Raw genomic sequence first — 16,382 nt, 5'->3', positions numbered from 1 at the left:
AACGGACAACTTCACAGGTGTGAAAACTTAGCCAAAACAGCTTTCATGAATACAAGAAAAGGTAAAACCAAAATATAATCATCTAATTATCTGAATAGAATTACAAGTTTTTAAGTAACATGTGGTTATCTCCCATTTAGGCCAAAATATTAAAATAAAAAGAAACAAATTATTTATGAAAATATCAAAAAAGTCTCAATTTCAGAAAATGTTTGGCTCTGTAGAAAATAAGAATAAAAAAATTAACTATAAATTTGCTGTTATTTAGGCTCCTTAATCACACTGATTTTCTGAAATTAAACAAATAGCTTTCCTGCTTCCTTTAGTTTTTGTTTCCTATCCATTTTAGCAATTATAGCCCAAGGGTCCTCCTGCATTTTCCTCATAGCTCCGAGCTTCCGCGTACATCCAGTGGTTGTTAGAGATGAAGGAGTCTGAATAGGAAATAAATAAAATCATAATATGTTTAACTAAAAAAAAAAAAGAAAGAATTAAATCCAGCTTTTGAAATTTGCTTTCTGAAATAAAATTTTAAAACTACCTGTTTTGGTGTTCTGACACAAAATTGAGAAATTGGTGGATTCTTCTTCTTGTATAGTTTTTTCAATGTCTCTTCCTCTGAAATCATGCTCTTAAAGAGAAATATAAAAATATAATTTGGAGGCTGCCACCATTAATATTATATTACTAAATTTTTGTCTACATCCCACATATGAGAAGGAGATGGAAGAGTACAAGGAGGGAGAATAAAAGAGGAGAGAGGGGAAAGGAAAAGAAGAGGAAAAAAATGAAAAAGACTGAAGAAAGAAGACAATGACAAAATAAATCTTCAATCTGTCAAACAAGGACCTAGATTTTGATTCTATTAACTATATACCTAAAAGGTTATGTGGAATACAAGATGTGTATGAATATTTTTCTACTGATTTCTATTTCTATTTCAGAGTCTTCATACTATCACTTTCCCCACCCCTTCTCCCAACCTACTTATTTAAATACACTTAGGCCTTATAATAAGCATTCATAATCCTATAAAAATTATAAATGTTGTCAATTATCAATTTATGAATATTTTCCCAAATAATAATAGCTAACACTTATTCAGTATTTTCTTTATGTCAGGCACTACTTTAAGCACTTTGCATATTTTAATTAGTTTTAATCCTCACAACATTTTTATGACACACAAATACTATTATTATCCCCATTTTAAAGGTGAAGAACTGAGACACACAAATATTAAGTAACTTGCCCAAGACTATACAGCTAGTAAGAGGTGGAGCCAGGATTCAAATCCAGGTAGGCTGGCTCCAGAATCCATTTCCTTAATGAATATGCTACATAAATTTAGTCAGGTAAGCAATCAGTTCACATTATCTTTTCCTGCTCATTAAAGTCACACTTAACACAAATTTCAGAAGCTTCATGGATGAAAATATTCAGCCATTTTCATGAATTCTAAGATTTCAGCAGAATTCACTTAGTCACAAAGAGTTGACCTTTCAGATACACTCAAATCAGTATGCACCAACGGACCAACTTAGAAAAGATAAATTATCTTAAAAATCATATCGTAAACTATCATTAAAATTTTGCTTACTGTATGGTAACTGTATGTTCACTAATGGCTGCCTATATAAAAAGAATAAATTAACCTAATTTAAAACAACAAAAACTTGTCTGTCCTTATAACTCTGTTGCATTCATCTTTTATGTGCTTATTGGGCACTTGTATATCTCCTTTGGAGAAATGTCTGGTCAAGTCCTTTGCCCATTTTTCAACTGGCTTGTTTTTGTCATTGAGTTACGGGAGTTCCTTATGTATTCTGGATATTAATCTCTTGTCAGATATATGATTTGCAAATATTTTCTCCCAATCTTTAACCTTTTCACTTTCTTAATAGAGTCCTTTGATGCATTTAAGTCCTTAATTTTGATGAAGTCCAATTTACCTATTTTTTTCTCTTTTTTGCCTGTGCTTTGGTGTCATGATATCCATGAAGTCCTTGCCATTCAATGTCATGAAGATTTTCCCAATGTTCTTCTAAGAGTTTCATAGTTTTAGTCCTTACGATTAGGTCTTTGATTCATTCTGAGTCAGTTTTTGTATATGGTGTAAGGTAAGAGTCCAACTTCATTTTCTTGCATGTGGACATCCAGTTTTCCTAGTACCATTTGTTGAAAAAACTGTCCTTTCCCCACTGAATGATCTTGGCACTCTTGTCAAAACTCAACTGATTATATATGTGAAGATTTATTTCTGGGCTCTGTTTTTTATTACATCGGTATATATATTTGTCTTTATGCCGGTACTATACTATTTCAATTACTAGCTTTGTAATAAGTTTCAAAGTCAAGAACTGTGAGTCCTCCAATGTTGTCTTTCTTTTTCAAGATTGCTTTAGCTATCTGGGGCCCCTTGCAAATCTGTATAAATGTATCGAATTTTCCATTTCTGCCAAAAAAGCTGTTGGAAATTTAATAGGGAACATGTTAAATATGTACACTGTTTTTGGTAGTATTGACATCTTAACAATGTTAACTCTTCCTATCCATGAACACAGAATTATTTTTCTTTATTTTTAAGTCTTTCAGCAATGTTTTGTAATTTTCAGTGTATGAGTATTTTACTTTCTTGGCTAGATTTGTTCTTAAGTATTTAATTCTTTTTAATGGTATAGTAAATAAAATTGTTTTCTTAATTTCCTTTTTGGATTATTCATTGTTGGAGTATAGAAACATAACTGATTTTCATATGTTGATCTTATACCTTTCAACAGTGCTGAATTTATCTATTAGGTCTAGAAGCTTTCTTGTTTAGGCTTTGTGATTTTCCATGTATAGATATGATCATGTCGCCTGCAAATTAGAGGCAGTTTTACCTCTTTTTTACATTTGCATGCCTTTTGTTTTTTGTATTTGTCTAATAGTTAAAAGCCATGGCTAGAACTTCCAGTACAATGCTGACTAACATTGGTGAAAGTGGGCATCCTTGTTTTATTCTTAATCTTAGGGGGAAAGCTTTCAGTCTTTCACCATTGAGTATGATGTTAGCTTTGGTTTTCATTCATACCCTTTATCATGTTGAGGAATTTTCCCTCTGTCCTAGCTTTATGAATTTTTATAATGTCAATTGAGACGATCATTTGCAATATTTTTTCCTTTGTTCTATTAATGTGGTGTATTATATTGATTTTCTTATATTGAACCACTCTGGCATTTCTTGGATAAGTCTCATTGGTCATGGTAAATGATCCATTTACTATGCTGCTGGATTTGATTTGCTAATATTTTGTTGAGGATTTTTGCATCTACGTTCAGAAAGAATAATGGTCTACAATTTTCCTTTCTTGTGATGTCTTCATCTGGCTTTGGTATCAAGGTAATGCTGGCCTTATTGAATGAGTTACAAAGTGTTCTCCCTTCAATTTTCTGGAAAACTTTGAGAAGGATTGGTGTTAAGTCTTTAAATATTTGGTAGAATCCATCGATAAAGCTATCTGGTCGAGGACTTTTCTTTGTTGGGAGTTTTGGATTACTAACTCAGCTCTGATAAGGTTTTCTGTTTCTTCTTGAGCAGATTTAGGTAATTTGTGTATTTCAAGTAGTTTTTCTATTTGTATATTTCTTCTAGGTTATCTAATTTGTTGGCATATAATTATTCACAGTATTATTTATCTCTAAAATGTTGGTAATAACATTTCCAATTATATTTCTGACTTTAGGTATTTGCTTTTGTCAGTCTAGCTAAAGGTTTGCCAATTTAATTGATCTTTTCAAAGAAACAAATTTTGGCTTCATTGATTTTCTGCTGTTTCCTTTTCTCTAATTTGTTTATCTCCACTCTAACCTTATTATTTCCTTCCTCTGTCAGCTTTGGGTTTAGTTTGATCTTCTTTTTCTAGTTCCTTAAGGTATAAAGTTAGTTTATTGATTTCTTTCTTTTTCAATGTAGGAATTTACAGCTATTACATTTCCCTTAGAGCACTGTTTTTTCTGTCTTACGTAAGTTTTGGTGTATTGTGTTTTTCATTTTCATACATCTCTAAGTCAAATTTCCCTTGTGATTTCTTCTCTGATCCATTGGTTGGTTAGAAGTGTGTTAATTTCCACAAGTTTGTGAATTTTCTAATTTTCTTTCTCTTATTGATTTCTAACTTCATCTCTTTGCATTAGCTTTACTTCATATATTTTAAGGGTTTGTTATTAGATGTGTAAATGATTAAAACTCTCACAACTTCCCACTGTATTGAATCTTTTATTAATATATAATGTCCTTATTTGTTTCTTGTACTTTTTGATTTAAAGTCTATTTTGTCAGATATTAGTATAGCCATCCCACCTCCTTTTTGGTTACTATTTGCACATCTTTTTCCATCCTTTCACATTTAACCAATTTAAAGCTAACATGAGTCTCTTTTTGTTTACTAGAGTGTATAATCTGTTTACATTTAAGTAACTACTGATAAGGAGAGACTAACTTTTGCCTTTTTTGATATTCATTTTCTATATGCTTTATAGGTGTTTTGTTTGTTTGTTTTTGGTCACTCATTTCCTCCATTACTCTCTTCTTTTGTGTTTAGGTGACTTTTTTGGTAGTAAAATGTTTTGATTTCCTTCCCATTTTCTTTTGTGTGTATTCTATAGATCATTTTTGTGTTTACCATGGGGATTACATTTAATGACCAAACATTATAGTAACCTAATTTGAATTTATACCAACTTCACTTCAATAGCCTACACAAACTGCTCTTATACAGCTCCATTCTCCTTCTGTTACTGATGTCAAAAATTACATCTTTATATATTGTGTGCCCAACAACATAGATTAATTAAGCATTTGTCTTTTAAATTATGTAGAGGATAAAAAGTGAAGTTAGAAACCAAAATTACAATCATTTCAGCTTTTATAATTTCCAATGTATTTAACTTTATCAGAGATCTTTTCTTTGTCTAGCATACTTTCATTTCAACCTGAACAACTCCCTTCAGCATTTCTTGAAGAGAAGGTCTAGTGACAACTCCCTCAGCTTTTGTTTATCTGGGAATGTCTTAATTTCACTACATTTTTGAAGGACAGTTTTGCTAGATAGCAAATGCTTAGCTGACAATGTTTGTCTTTCAGCCCTTTGAATATGTAAACCTACTGACTTCTGGTTCCAAGGTTTCTAATGAGAAATCAGCTGATAATCTTATTGAGGGTAACATATATGATGAGTTGATTCTCTCTTGCTGCTTTCAAGATTCTCTCTGTCTTTTGAATGAACTTATGTTTATCAGGTGGGGAGGATGGAGGGAAGGGATAGTTAGGGAGTTTCCTATTGACATGTACATACTGCTATACTTAAAAAGGATAACCAACAAGAACCTACTGTATAGCACAGGGGAACAAATATATTATGTATTAAAAAAAAGATTCTCTCTGTCTTTCAACAGTTTGATTATAATGTGTTTTGATGTGAGTCTATTTGAATCTATCCACTTAGAATTCATTGAGGCTCTTGGATTTGTAGATTCATTTACTTCATCAAAATCTGAAAAGTTTTCAGCCATTTCTTCAAACATTCTTTCTTCCCATTTCTCTCTTCTCTTTCTGGGACTCCCACAATTCATATATTGATTTTTTGATGGTGTCCCACAAGTTTCTGAGGCTCTGTTCACTTTTCTTCATTCCTTTTTTTCTGTGCTTATACTCAATAGTTTATTGTCCTATCTTCAAGTTTACCAATTCTTTCTTTTGCTTACTTATATCTGCTTTTGAATCCCTCTAATACACTTTTCATTTCAATTACTGTACTGTCAATTCCAAGATTTCTTCTTGGTTCCTTTTATAATTTCTATCTCTTTATTGCTATTCTCATTTTATTCATACATTTTTCTGTTTTTGTCTATGTCTTCCTTTAGCTCTTTGAACATCTTTAAGATGGTTGTTTTTAAAGTCTTTGTCTAGTAAGTCCAATATCTGAGCTTCCTCTGGACATTTTCTGTTGATTTGTTTTGTTCCTTTGATAGGCTATACTTTCCTTTTCTTCATATGCCTTGTGATTTTGTTGTTGTTGTTGTTGAAAACTAGCCACTTTAATCTTATAATTTGATACATCTGCAAATCAGATTCTTCCCCTTCCCCAGGGTTTACTGTTTATTTATTTAGATTTGTTTTGCTTTTTGTTTTACTATTAAAAGTGTCTCTGTGCATTGGATAAGCCTGTGGTGAAAATTTGAGATCTTCCTGGTTTTTTTTCTGAGCCTGTGTCTTTCCCTGGGCATGGCTTTCTAAATGCCCTGTAAATGTGATTGATTTTGAATGTTCTAATGCTTGAACATCTGGCTCTCCAAAGAGGGAAAAAAAGAGAGAGATAAAAGTGCAGTTTGTTCTTCTGGAAGACAAATCTTCTGGAAGACACTTCAGCCAGTGAGGTTCGAAACAATGGCAGCCAGACTCTGTACCTGTACCTCAGTGATCAGAATCAGCAGTCAGAACACTGAACCTTGATCTTCGGAGGACAAGGTCCTTATTGTTCACCCTGGTTCCAGCAAGACATGAGCATGGCCCTACCACATGGTTATAGGTTGAGTGATAGGTAGCCATTACCACTTTTAAGGCTGAAATTGACCAAAATTAACCATAACTTACCAGCCAAGTTTCCCTCTGGAAGTTGCAAGCATTCAAATAGTCTTTAGAGTTCCAAAATAAATTACTTCAGACAGTTTCTACCAGTACCATTGTTGTCTAGGTGGAGAAATGGGTTCCTGGCACTTCCTACTCCACTATCTTCTCTAAGGTCATTCTAGACAATACATTTTTAAATCTTACTTTTTATAATAATTTGAATGTTCACCAAAATTTAAATGCAACAGCTAAGAAAATTACAAAAATAACTAACTTCAAGTGATAATTATAACAAATAAAGCCCACTATGAAATATCTTTAGACTAGTTTAAACTGTAAAAAATAAAATAAAAATAAATAAAATACTGTAGTATGTTTATTGTGTTACAAAGTTGTGATGCTCCTTTTAAAAATGAAATGAAATCATGAATCATTCTGAATCTCAGATAAGCTAAGAAACTAGCCTAAATTCACACTACTAGAAAAACAGTATGAATTCTAGTCCTGGAATATCTAATTCCATAGCTCATGCTCTTTCTAATAATTCTCATTACATTCTTTTAATATCTGGACTTCAGTTTGAACTGGCAGTTATTATGTACCATGACATACATAGGCTATGGAGCTAGACTGTTGGTGTTCAAATTTTGGCTCCATGCCTTACTAGTTATGTGACCTTAGGCAATGTAACAGTGTGACTCAGTTTCCTCATCTGTAAAATGAGAATAACAATCCTGTCTCTACTTCTAAAGCATGAGATTGTTTCAAGAAATAACTGAAGTAATCTGTGTAAAGTCTTTACAATAGTGCCTGGTTCACATTTTAATCATTAAAATGCTAATCATTATCTACAAAACAAAGAGATACTAGAGTAGGGATTTTCTATAAGTTAATTTCAATAATTACAATTTTAAGACTTCAGCTACTCATTATTCCAGAACAAATGAAAGTAGAGGATCCCAAAACAGTATAAAAGCTTGAAGGATCTCATAGCTATGAGTTGGAATAATGAAACAAATGACTTTAGCTGGAATTTTGTAATTAAGAATCTTTGGTAAATTGCTCCATTTCGTGTAATAAGGTTTATCTGATTTTAAATCAAATGAGTATAAGTTTAATTATTCTCAATAAATCATTATTATGCCTTAAGAAAATACTGATACGTGTTAATATACTCATAGTAGGGAGTAATTGATGATACAAACTGCTAGGGGAACTATCCTCCTTAAACATGTCATCTTTAACACATTAACCCATTAAGAATCATAGAAATGTAATAGTTTTCAACCAATACCTTGATATAAATTTCAACCAATAAGTGGTATAAAATAAAAGAACATGTATAATATGCAAAATCAAGAGGGGTCTTGAATAACAAATTTGGCTGCAGCAAGATTAAAGATATTCACCTAGCCTTTCTTTAAAAAAGAAAAAAGGAAAAGAAATAACACTCTTCTGGAAAACAAGAGGGTTAGTCCTCTCATATGACAACTATGTTATATCAAGTATTTCAAAATGTCATTGTTTTCTGAAGTTTATGGCGATTTTTTTAACCCTAATTTCTTTAAAATGCTGCAAAAGTAGAGGGTTCTGTGTTATAGTAGAGTTCTACTTTTTTTCAGTATTGCAATATAGATACTATGCATATATATTATACATATACATCAAGAAATAATATAGAAATATAATAATGTAAACAAATAATAAATGCTGATTATTTGTAATAAGTTTACCAAAAGATCAGTAGTTTCTGAACTATCTGAATTAATATCAAAATCGAAGACCATTTTTCTCTTTTTACTACTTTCTTCAGTGGGTACATTCTTGTTTTCTCTTTGCTGAATTTTTAGTTTCGTTGGTGTCTTCACAGTATATGCCTATTCAAAAAGAAAAACAATACGTTATCCCATCAAATAAAACATATATTACTAATAAACGCAAGTTGAGGTTTTAGCAATCAATAATAACTCTCTATTATTATTGACATGTATATGAAGTAGAAATTTTGGATAAGAATTTAATTCAGAAGTTTTTGAAAAAAATCATGGGGGAGAGAGAAGGAGAAAGAGAGGGAGGGGCAGAGAAAGAGAGAGAAAAGAGGCACTCCAGCTTCATCAGTCAACAATCTTAAGAGAGACTTTAATTTTTCTAACAATGATTAAGACCCAAGACCTGAAATCTTTTCTCACTCCATAGAAATACTTACTGATTTATTTGACAAAAAGTTTGCTTATGTTTTGTTGACAAAGTAATTCCATTAGTCAATGTTTAGTATTCCATATTACCCTGTAATATGTAATATGTAAGTTTTATAATTTTTAAAAAGCGTCTTTAAAAAGTAAGGGCACTGATATCTGCAAAAATGGCAGAATAAGGAGCTCCAAAAATATGCTCTTCCACAAAGCAACAAAAATGCTGGTAAAGGTGGTCAGAATCAGCTTGTTTAGAACTATGGAAATTAGCAAAAAGCTTGCAACAACCTGGAGAGTTTTTTGTTGTTGTTAATGGCTGAACTTCTGTAAGAAGAGCAAAATTAGCAGTATCTTAACTTTTCCTCATCTCATCCCCTGCTCTCTAGCTCTGTGGTACCCTTAAAAAGTAACAGCCCACATTCCTGGTCCAGCCTGGCAGCCACTGGACACAGCAAAACAGAACTGGGAGCTCTTTCAAAGTTTTATTCCCAAAAAGTTGTCATTATTTGACCTTCCTAGTGGTTCTCTGGATGATTTCATTTACAGGACTGTTGGTATTTGATCCAACTCAGAGCTCACTCAGTTAAAAAAAAAAAAAAAACTTTCTCCTTGATGTGTGTAGGGTAGGGAATAATATTTGTCAAAAACAATTAAAGACAAGTGTTTTAACTTTGCAGCTCCCTGAGGCAATGATTAACAGCTGGGTGAATGACAGACTAACCAAAAACCTTAAAAGGACAGCTAGGAAATAAGATGTCCATAAGGGTCTTTGAAAAACTCTGAAATATTCCTGGAAGTACAGAAAGCCATGCTCACAGACAGGGCTGTAAGCACAGGAAAGACATGAGAAGGCCCTAAGCTCTTACCTGTGGCTCATCTTGAAGGTCTGCAAAAGCAGAAACTGAAGGCTAAGGCAGAGTTTTCTACTGTCTGACTGAGTGTTGAAAGCATGCCTTAACACTAACTTAATAGTCCTTTGGCAAAGACTGTGAAATTTATTGATCCAGGTATTTAAGGAAATCTCTATTAAAACATTAGCTGAACATTAAGCTAACCAGTAGAGACTTTAGTGGCACTCAAAGAATACAAACTTTACAGAATTAATTTAGAAAAGTCACTAAACAAACAATAAAAACTATGACAAGCAGAAACAACAAACCTTGAGGAGAAGGGAGAATCTGATTTCCAGATTTGTCACTTACATTATTTTTAATGTTCAGATTTCAAGAGAAAATTATAAGCTGTGCAAATAAGAAATAATGGCCCATACATGTGTGAGGAAGCAATCAACAGAAACTATCCCTAAGGAAACCTAGTTACTGGACTTCCTAGACAAAGACTTTAAACCAACTATTTTAAACATGTTCAAAGTGAACATATTATAGTAATCTTATAGTCTTATTATAGTAAGAGATAAGAAAAACCATGTCCAAAGAACTAAAGGAAAGTATAAAGACAACGTCAAACCAAATGGAACATCAATAGATGGATAGAAATTATTTTTAAAAGCACCAAATAGAAATTCTGGAGTTGAAAAGTACAATAACTGAAATAAAAAATCACTAAAGAGGCTCAACCTCAGATTTGAGCAGGTAGAGGAAAGAATCCATGAACCTGAAGATAGTTCAACTGATATTATCCAATCTGAGTAACAGAAAGAAGAAAAAAGAAAAATGAAAAGAGCCTCAGAGACTTGTGGGGCACCATCAACCATACCAACATACACATAATGGGAATGAGAGTGGAGGGAATTCCCTGGTGGTCCAATGGTTAGGACTCTGTGCTTCCAGTGCAAGTGGCCTGGGTTCAATCCCTGGTTGGGGAACTAACATCCTGCAAGCCACATGGCACAGCCCCCCAAAAAATAAATATAAAAATAAAAAAAGAATGAGAGCAGAGAAAGGGCAGAAATAATATTTGAAATAATGACTGAAAACCTCCCAAATTTGATGTAAACATTAATCTATACATCCAAGAAGCTCAACAAGCTCCAAGGAAGATAAAATCAAAGAGATCCACACCTAGACACATCATAACCAAAATGTCAAAAAACAAAGAGAAACTTGAAAGTAGCAAGAGACACGGGACTCACCATATACAAGGTATCTTCAATAATATTAATGGCTGGTTTCTCATGAGAAACCAGGGAGTCCATAAAAGATTGACATATCCAAATGTTAAAAGGAACCATTACCAAATAATTCTATATCCAGCAAAACTGTCCTTCAAAAATGAAGGAGAAATTAAGATATTCCTAGATAAACAAAAATTGAGAGAATTTGTCACAAGCAGACCTTCCCCACAAGAAATACTAAAGGCAGTCCTTCAGGCTGAAATGAAAGAACACAAGACTCAAATTCATATGAAGAAATAAAGAGCACCAGAAAAGGACACTGCATAGGTAATCATAAAAGATAGTATAAATATATTTTTGTTTGTAACTCTGTTTTTCCTATCTGATTTTAGACACAGATATATAAAGCAATAATACTGTATCGATGGGCTTAAAATGTATAAATATGCGACTTATGTGACAATGATAGCACAAAAGAGAAAGAGGGAACAAAGATATATTGGGGCAAAGTTTTTATATACCATTGAAATTACACTGACATTAATTCAAACTAAATTTAAGTTAAGGTGTTAACTGTACTTTTCAGCTAATCACTAAGAAAATTTATTCCGAAAGTATAGTAAAAACCAAAAGGATTAAAGTGTTATACTAGGTAATACCTATTTATCACAAAATAAGACAGTAATGGAAAGGTACAGGAATAAAAAGACATAAGACATATAGAAAACAAAGAACAAAATGGTGGACCTAAGTTCTACATTATTAGTAATTACATTAAATGTAAGTCGATTAAACATTCCAATCAAAATGCAGAGATTGTTCGAATGAATGATGGAAAAAATCATGATCCAACTATATCATGTCCACAAAAGACACAATTTAGATTCCATAACATGAATAGGTTGGCAGTAAAAGGGTGATAAAAGATATACCATGCAAATAGTAAACAAAAAGAGCTAATATCAGATAAAATATACTTAAAAAAAAAGATTAGTAGTGACAAAAGGAACATTTTATAAAGGTAAAAGAATCAATCCATCAAGAAAAGATAATTGGTATGAAGTATACATGCAGCTAACAATATAGCCCCCAACACATGAACCAAAAATTGGGAAAATTAGATTATTCAACAGTAATAGTAGGAGACTTCCATACCCCCACTTTCAATAATGAAAAGAACAACCAGACATAAGATCAGCAAGGAAATATAATACTTGAACAACACTATAAACCAGCTAGATGGATACTTAGCAGAATCACAAATTTGGAAATACAATGCATTCCTAAATAACCAATGGGTCAAAAAATAAATCACAAGGGAAATTAGAAAGTACTTTGAGATAATGAAAAGGAAAATACAACAGACTTATGGGATACAGTGAAATCAGTGCTTAGAGAGAATTTTATAGCTATAAATGTCTACATTAAAAATTATGATGAAGACATGACAATTAAATACAGTATGGTACCCTGAGTTGGATCCTGGAAGAGAAAGAGGACATTAACGGAAAAACTGTGAAATCCAAATCAAGTCTGAAGTCTAGTTAATAGTAATGTACCAATGAATGATTCTTAGTTTTGACAAATGTACATGGTAATGTAAGATATTAACAATGGTGAAAACTGTGTGAGGAATATAAAGGGATTCTCTGTATTATGTTTGTAACTTTTCCATAGATCTAAAATTAATTGCAAAATAGAACTTCATTTGAAATAAAAAGGTCACCACACCACCAGAATAGCCAAAATAAAAAGATGAAAAATACCATGTGGTGACAAGGATGCGCAGCAATCAGAACTCTCATTCACTGGTAGCCAGAATGTACAATAATTTGGTACAATAAATTGGTACAATAATTTTTTTAAAAACATGATTGGCAGTGTGATACAATAAGAAATATATATATATATTTGGTCTTTGTCCTTGGTTCCTGACACAACTTCTAAAACCCTTGTAATTTCCTGAGTGACAGGGTTGACAGGAGGCATCTTTTGGTATAATATTTGGTCTTTGTCCCCAGTGATGTTGATAGGAGAGTTTTTTGTTATTCATAATGAGCTCCTTTCAACTTACCTGAGTTTATGCTAATGAAATAACTGGTGGTAGGGGGTGCTTCAGGATGATAGCTTCAGGATGGTGGCTGGTTGCCAGGAAGACCAAGGCATGATTAGAAGTTTGGAACCTTTCACCCCACCCCCTGAACTCCTAGGAGGGGAGATGGGTTAAAGACTGAGTTAATCACCAATGGCCGATGATTTAACAAATCATGCCATGTAATGAAACCTCCATAAAACCCCTAAACAATGAGGTTCAGAGAGCTTCCAGGTTGGTAGACACATGGAGGTGTTGGGAGGGTAGCACTCCTGGAGAGGCATGGAAGCTTCTGTGCCCCTTTCCCCATACCTTGTGCCCTATGCATTTTTTCTATTTGGCTGTTCCTAAATTGTGTCCTTTATAAAAACTGTTAATAGCAAGTAAAGTAATTTCCTGAGTTCTGTGAGTCATTCTAGCAAATTATTAAACCTGAGAAGGGGGTTGTGGGAACCGTCAATTTATAGCCAGTTGGTCAGTAGTACAAGTGGCAAGCCAGGACGGTGTCTGAAATGGAAGCCTTGTGGGACTGAGCCCTTAACTTGTGGGGTCTACATTAACTACATTAACTACAGTGTCAGAAGTGAATCAAATTGCAGGACGCCTAGTTGATGTCTGGAGAACTGGAGAATTGGCTGGCGTGAGAAAAGATACACACACATTTTGTATCAGAGTAAAAACAGCTCAGGCTGTATCTGTTAACATGGAATGTATTATGCATAACCCTGTAACCCAGCAATTTCACTTCTATGGACATACCCAACCAAGATGTGTACATGTCAAGCAATACATTTTTATAGCAATGCTATTCATAAAAGTCCACTCTGGAAGCTAACCAAATGTCCATTAACATTACAAGGGATAAATAAGCTGTGGTACAGTCACACCATGAAATACCAAATAAAAATAAAGCAACTTCAAGCAACAATGTGGATGAATCTCATAAACATAATGTTAAGTGGAAAATGTCAAAACAAAAAGAATATGATTCTAATTACAGAAAATGCAAAAACAGGTACATCTAATACTAGAATTTGGGACAGCAGTTGGACTTGGAGGAAGGGCTAGTGACTGGAAGGGGAAACAATCAACTATTCTGAAGTGATAGTAATAGTCTCTTTTAATCTGAGTGCTAGTAGTAAGGTTAAGTTTGGTTTGTAAAGATTCATCAAGTTGTATAATTATGATCTGTGCATTTTCTTGCATATATTTCAATAAAAATCTTTTTTAAGTAAGGTCATTCTTCAACAGAGATCATTTCATATTTTGAATAACAGAATAGTAAATACAACAAAATAATTTTATATAAAAGGCTTGCTAAAAAAGAAACTATTCTTTTTTTAAAAATACGATAAAAATAAAATAAAAACAATATACCTTTTTTTAAAAAGCCTCGCTAAGCTATGTACTTTACTAATTTTCATAAATTCCACGAGGTGCATAATATTGTATATATAACAGGATATGAGTGTAACTCTTTCTTTTGCTCTGGAATTGTCAACTAAAGCACAAAGCTGGGGGAAAGTGCCAGTAACACATACTCTAAAGAAAGCTACCTATAATTAAGGCCAGCTCCTTCTCTAAGGGTTATTAAAAGGTGGTAGAACAGGCCCAACAATCACCAAATACCTCTCTTATTCCCAGTTATTTTAAGGAAACTGGGAGGTTAAAGCACAAAACTTCCACTTAGGGGGTAAAGACAGGTTGAAATACTCTGCCCCGCGACTCCCAAGACAAGTGAGGATATAACTTTAAAAAGCAGCCTTATAAGAAGGGGATACTGGCATCTCATTCCCTAAGTGGATATAAACCTAAGCAGAAAATTTGTTTATCTGTCTTTGTGTCTCCCTGAGCAAAGTAAAAAGAAATTAGAGAGAGACAGATGGCAGAGAGCAGGAAAGGGGGAGTCAGAAGTAGAGCATTATGCACCACCATTTAGCATTGAAAGGTTGAATGAATTCCCCATGGATTAAGTGGACATGTCGAAGATAGCTAGCAATGAGCCATCTTGTTAGTGGCACCTGCTCCACAGGGCTGACTGCTAAGTAAAAGACTCCAGCAGCAAGATGATGAGGAGTAAACAGCAAAGGGAGGTAACTGAGGTCATACTGGAAAATGCAAGTCAAAACCAGATTTTGTACATCAGGGTCCTATGCACTGGTGAATACCAGAAAGTGATAAAATTTGCCCAAGATGTCATTAAGTTGTGAACAGTGATAGATTAAAAAAAATGAAACCATTTCGTGCTGGTATAACAAATAATTGAAACTTTAAAGAAAATGGTTTCATGTCTATGTGTGTGATACCAGATATATGGTATGTGATAACAGAGACTTCTTTTTTATTAAAAAAAATTACTACTTTCTTAGAAATTTTAGCAACAAACCTTTGGTAATGGTGTAGATAAAGTATTTTTGGCAGATGTCCACAGACAGTCTCTTTTATCTTTTGATTTGCCGTGATCAGCTGATGGGAAGTTTCCAGATTTATTTTGTGAAGGAGCTGCTTTAGAATCAAGTTTCCAACAACTAGTTTCAGGTGTTTCCAATAAAGATGTCCGTGTTTTCTATATTGAACAACAAAAATGAATAAAGTCATCATTAAATGTCATTTTAATTAAAGTACAACAACTAGAAGAAATATCACTGAAATAAACTAGAATTTACCCCCAAATTTAGTATTGATTAGATAACTTTGAATAAATTTCACTTATCTTCTTTGTCACTTTATTTTGCCATTTAAGATGAAAGTGGTATCTGCCCCCTTTGTCTTCACAGAGCTGCTATGAAAACAAGTAAGACATCTCAACTCCCTATTTGACCAAAAGTTGAAAATTCTCCAGAGAAAAATCTCTATTCCTGGTGGCAAAAAAATCTTAATCTGAGGTTCATTCCAACAGCCTAACAGCCAAAGGGCATTCTCTTTTATGCTTTCATATTTTCTCTATCAACTATAAAAATATCAGCTTTTCCTATCCACCAGCTTCATTCCCCTCCAAAAAAAAGAAATAGAGAAGAAAAATTATGAAAGTAAAGAACTAGAGAAATTTTCAGGAAAATTTTCAGGGCAAGATAAAGGTAGCTGATTAGAAGGCACAAACTACTATGTATAAAATAAATAAGCTACAAGGATATATTGTACAGCACAGAGAATATACCCAATATTTTATAATAACTATAAATGGAGTATAACCTTTAAAATTTGTGAATCTCTATGTTGTATACCTGAAACTTATATAATACTGTAAGGAAACTATACCTCAATTAAAAAATAAAATATAAATTTTTAAAAAGGAGCTAAATGAGGTAATTTGAAGGTTTCTTGCCCAGTTCTAGTGATCTCACTTCATTATCCTTTTTCCAATAGGTATGAATTTTGGCAGCATTTTTTCCACAGAGTTGCATTTCTATATCT

At 33.0% G+C, this 16,382-nt stretch overlaps 1 protein-coding gene across 2 annotated transcripts in view; it reads right to left on the bottom strand.

The window, feature by feature from the left end:
- Positions 1-296: 296 nt before the first annotated feature.
- SYCP1 (synaptonemal complex protein 1) overlaps positions 297-16,382 on the bottom strand; it is a 157,933-nt gene continuing 141,847 nt past the window's right edge. For both annotated transcript variants that reach the window (XM_067713404.1, XM_067713413.1), the window contains 4 exons: positions 15,355-15,534; positions 8,344-8,487; positions 542-631; positions 297-434 (listed from right to left, as the gene is read on the bottom strand). In XM_067713404.1, coding sequence (XP_067569505.1) covers positions 297-434; positions 542-631; positions 8,344-8,487; positions 15,355-15,534 — 552 coding nt within the window. The remainder of the gene's footprint in view (positions 435-541; positions 632-8,343; positions 8,488-15,354; positions 15,535-16,382) is intronic.

The sequence above is a fragment of the Pseudorca crassidens genome, chromosome 2 (genome assembly GCF_039906515.1).
Source record: "Pseudorca crassidens isolate mPseCra1 chromosome 2, mPseCra1.hap1, whole genome shotgun sequence".
In the NCBI taxonomy this organism is placed as follows: Eukaryota; Metazoa; Chordata; class Mammalia; order Artiodactyla; family Delphinidae; genus Pseudorca; species Pseudorca crassidens.
Note: the sequence above shows the minus strand (reverse complement) of the source record. Positions and strands in the feature narration are given on the sequence as shown.